At 34.1% G+C, this 4537-nt stretch overlaps 1 protein-coding gene across 1 annotated transcript; it reads right to left on the bottom strand.

Moving 5' to 3' along the window:
* Positions 1-251: 251 nt before the first annotated feature.
* On the bottom strand, positions 252-3087 carry LOC127105720 (F-box protein At5g07670). Its single transcript, XM_051042919.1, has 2 exons — positions 1778-3087; positions 252-1065 (listed from the first exon to the last, which is right to left on the bottom strand). Exons 1-2 carry the CDS (start codon positions 3016-3018, stop codon positions 792-794), a joined length of 1515 nt encoding a protein of 504 aa, XP_050898876.1. The 5' UTR covers positions 3019-3087; the 3' UTR covers positions 252-791.
* Positions 3088-4537: the final 1450 nt, after the last annotated feature.

The following is a 4537-nucleotide window of genomic DNA, read 5'->3' as shown; positions in this document are numbered from 1 at the left end:
ATACAATTAAAATTTTTAACATTAATTAAAAACTGAAAAATAGTCAATATTTTTTAATAAATATATCAGTTATTTTAAAATCGGAAAATTATTAGTTATTCAATAAAACTGGACTGAGTTTTGTATTTAAAATAAATAGTTAGGAGATAAAACTGCCAGGAGAATACATACAATAATATAAACTGAACTGAGTTTTTCTTAAAAGATTGTTTACTAAAAACATCCACAAGAAAAGTACAGATAGAGAGGTATTCCAAAAAAAAGTGCAAAGTTCATACTTTTAACACGTTCAAGAGCCAAAGGGCCACAGTCACATACAACGGTAACATGCTTATTATTTCACTAACCTTTCACATTGTAGAAAGAAAATGCAGGGTACCTTGTACCTAACTTCCACTCTTGTGAACTCAGTTTAACTTTTACATATTTACATCTCTAGGCTTCTTTCTTTGTCTAACAAAAGGAGGAAAAATAAAGAATAATCTTCCCATCAACATCTATGTGAAACGTAAAAAAGTAACTATTACAAATTGGTAATGCTACAATTTTCACTATGTCAGTGAAAATAATCTGTTTTTTAAGACAATGCCTATGTTCAGACAACTACTACCAGAATTGTCAAATAGTATAGTGGCACTATGTTGTCAAAGCTCGGCTATTGTGGCACTATGTTGTCAAAGCTCGGCTATTGTGGCACTATAGCGTTGAAATGTATCAGAATTGGAACAGCCCGCTATCTATGTGATCAATGGTTGACAACACTGAGTACTACTACACCACAAATTTAAGAGTCATGTCAGAGTTCTTTTAAAAAACTTCCCACCTTTCTTTCCTATACCTATCGCCACAAGACTTGATTGAAGAAGTGATTTGGTATCTGGCCTCCATTTCAATTCTTTGAGAGTGGTAAATAAGGTTGCAAGTGAAAGAGTGATTTCACTATCCTTTATATTCTTACATGAGACTACTCTAAGGCTTTGAAGCTCCTTCCATGAATGTATTACAGAATCCAAACCTTCTGTTGTTAGAAATGAGCATCCTTCTATGTGAAGCAATTTTACACACCTGGAATGGAACAGCAGTTATCAATACATAACTTGCACAATATTTTCAGCTGATTAGAGTCACTTTTATATGATTTTTTTCCCATTAAAATTAGCATAACCACCTTCAAATTAGACCAAAATAAGATAAAGAAATTGTTATTTCGAAAACTCCATGTGATTTCAGTTGAGCTTACTATCAAATTGTTGACAATACCCTGTTCTGCAACCTTAAGTCCTAAATTAGAGTAAAACGAAATTTTCACTATAATGTCATAGAACAGAACGACTCCAACCATAATGAACCCAAAACTTACTCGCGCATTATAAATTCCCCCACAGTCATGCAGACAAGATTGCAATATACATATATAACTAAGAAAATTTTAACATTTACCAATTCAAAACACACATTAGAATCTTTTGGTATTCACCCACAAATAATATCCCAGGGAAAGGAGCCCCTAGATTGATCTGTGTTCAGCCATGAGGTAAATAAAACACGGCCACAAATTGTTCCATCGCCAGGGATAAAACTCGGATGCCAGCCGAAACTGTCCCTATAGATGGAGCGCATTAACGACTTGAGCCTAACCTCATGGCAGCACACATCAAAATTTGAATCAATGGATTATCATTTGTCAATCAAACAGGAAAATTAGACCACATGTTCTAGAGTATGATTACATTGTTGGCACTTGGCAATCAAAAGTAATTGCAAAAGAGAACAATACCTGCAAACACTTGCAAAGCCGAACATGCCATTATCCAATCCCCAGCAATCCTGAATAATAATCTCCCTAACAGTCCTGCAAACAGAAAACAAAGCGGAAACACTCTTCTTATCCCGCAACTGACATTTCTGTAAATGCAGCCTTTGAAGTGCAGGAAAAGAACCCAAATACTCATCGACCCCCAGATTCAAATCAATCCTCTTACAAGACTGTAACCTCAACGTCTTCAAATTTTCGCAATACGAAACCGCAGCCAACCACCCGTCATCCATCCTATGATCACACAAAGTCAACTCCTCCAACATCTGACAACACTTCCCAATAGCCTTAATCCCATCAAAACTACCTTCACAACCACAAAGCTCAAGCTTCACAAGCCTCTTACAACCCTGAGCCAAAATAGTCAATCCAATATCTGAAACCACAGAACCATAAAAACCTTCAACACTCCCAACCAATTTCAAAATCTGCAAATTCCCACACGCCGCTATCCCGCGCAACACATTATCACTACACCTCTGAAGCTCCAATTCCTGCAAAGTAGGACATTCTTCCGCCACACTAAGCAAACCCATCTCACTAGCACCAATCACTTGCACCCTCCTCAAATTCGGACACGCACCAGCCAAAGCACTCAACCCATTATCAATAACCTCAACAGGAAGCATATTCTCCTCACAATTATACCAATTGGGCGAACACCCCGAATCAACATGCATAGACAAAACATTACCACTCATCAAAATATCCCTACTCCGCGCCAAAATCAAACACCCAGGAATCAAATCAACATGATTAAGATTCGGAAACCTATGAATCAACCTACCAGATAAAAGAAAGTTCCAATCAAGAATCCTAATCGAACGAACGAGACGACCTTGGAGATTCAACCATCTTTTACAAACAAGCGAATTAGAATTCCTCTGTGAATCAGAATCAGGCAGCATTGAAAGAATCTTGAGAAGAATCACATCGGATAATAACAGCGTTCGATCAATGATTGAGAAATTAGGGATTAACGTGCTGTTTGATTTGCGAGGAGAAGTGAGAGAGTGAAGCTGCATTGCAGCAGCAGCAGCAACAACCATTTGGTCTAACGGCTTCGATTTGGTGTGTTTTAGCCATAAATCAGACCACCTAGCTCCTCGTTTCTTCAATGGCGAACTTGGATTAGGATTAGGGTTAGGGTTTTCTTTCTCGTTCTGATAATGATTCATCTTCACCTCAGTCGAAAACGACATCTTTTTTTTTGTGGTGGTGGTGTTGAACTTGAAGCAGCGTCGTGTATATTTATTTATTTATGTATTTATTTATTATAAAATGAAAATGGAAAAATTGAATTTGTAAAGTTTTTAGGGAACAACAAACACCAACGGAAATGTTTGTTATGTCATTTTCTATCTAACTTTTTATATTTTGAATTTTTTTTTCCAATGATTTGTTTTTGTTTTTGTGTGGATGATTTCTAACGGTATGGATTTCCACTGAAAACGGATCAAGTAGAGATGCATTGATGTGACATGTAATTAACGGATATAAGTAGTTGTAATGTGGTTTGAATTGGTCTTAGTTTTTTTGTTCTCATTTATTAACCACAAATGGAGTAAGGCTTTGATTTAACGAAGGAAGGGGTCATTAAAACTTTTTGACCTAGTTCAATTTGAGAAAAAATAAAAACAATTTAAAATTTTTGAGAAAATAAATTGATTTAGTCTCTATCTTTATTTTTTGTTTGGTTTATAAATTGGAAATTGAATAAAATCGAACCTATGTCATTCAATTCATAAGAAAGAAATTAGACTAAACAAGAATGAATATGTTTTAGAGAAACAATTGGGCAGGATGCCAAACTCTTAAAAGTTATTAAATGATAGAGCTTGTCGAATTACTTGATATATGTTTCTTGAGATATTTTTTTAAAAAAAAGTTTTAGAGTTCTTAAACCATAGACTCGTATAATAAAATATAATAAATAGTTTAAATTTTAGCGCACACTATTGTAAAAATTAAATCTTAGACTCATGATCCATATTGTCTTGGTGGTAAGTGTATTTGCATGTACACCATCTACAACTGAAAATCACAAGATCAATGACAATTATTATTATTATGCATTCACTAATATTTAGATCGTTTAGGTCCGATTCAATCATATAGAACATAAGATTATTATTTAGTAGTTTGTAAAAAAAGTAATAGAAAAATAATATGTGTATTTATAAAATGCTATAAATATGTTAAAAGAAATTAAGTTTGATAAAAAAAAAATATTTCATTACAATCAATGAAAAAGGTATAAATATAAAGAAAATAAAAATAGAGAAATAAATTTCATAACAATGAAACAAAAAATTCAAATTAATACATTAGATTCCAATGTGAAACAAAATAATGATGGCGTGTGAATGCAAAGTTCTCTAGTGTGGTTGTGTTGTCTCTAATACGATAAGACAAATGTGTGTTTGCAAGGCTATCACTCAAACTTCGAATTAGTGAGGTCTGAGAGGTGAAAAAATTATAAAAGTGAATGAAAAGGTACCAGTTGTGGCGCATAGACAAGCTTATATATGACAAAACACCGCTCCCAATTGACACGATGCAAATGTGGAAGACATTTGGATTGAATCCAATGACTGATGATGAATGTCGCGGCGGAAAAAAATTGAGATTAAGTTATTGATTAACTTAACTCAGAAATAACTTAGAAAAAGCAAGAGTCGCCACCGAACTTTATTGTTTCCAAAGAGAATGGGAAAAAGG

This window comes from Lathyrus oleraceus, chromosome 7 (genome assembly GCF_024323335.1).
Source record: "Lathyrus oleraceus cultivar Zhongwan6 chromosome 7, CAAS_Psat_ZW6_1.0, whole genome shotgun sequence".
In the NCBI taxonomy this organism is placed as follows: domain Eukaryota; kingdom Viridiplantae; phylum Streptophyta; class Magnoliopsida; order Fabales; family Fabaceae; genus Lathyrus; species Lathyrus oleraceus.
The sequence above is the reverse complement of the archived record's forward strand: the minus strand, read 5'-3'. Positions and strand labels throughout refer to the sequence as shown.

Bases quoted from the DNA above. Each gene is read 5' to 3' on its own strand.
- LOC127105720 (XM_051042919.1), bottom strand. From the start codon at position 3,018: ATGTCGTTTTCGACTGAGGTGAAGATGAATCATTATCAGAACGAGAAA. The intron at 1,066-1,777 runs GTATTGTTCTCT...GTTCCATTCCAG, and splicing joins GGCTTTGCAAGTGTTTGCAG to GTGTGTAAAATTGCTTCACA.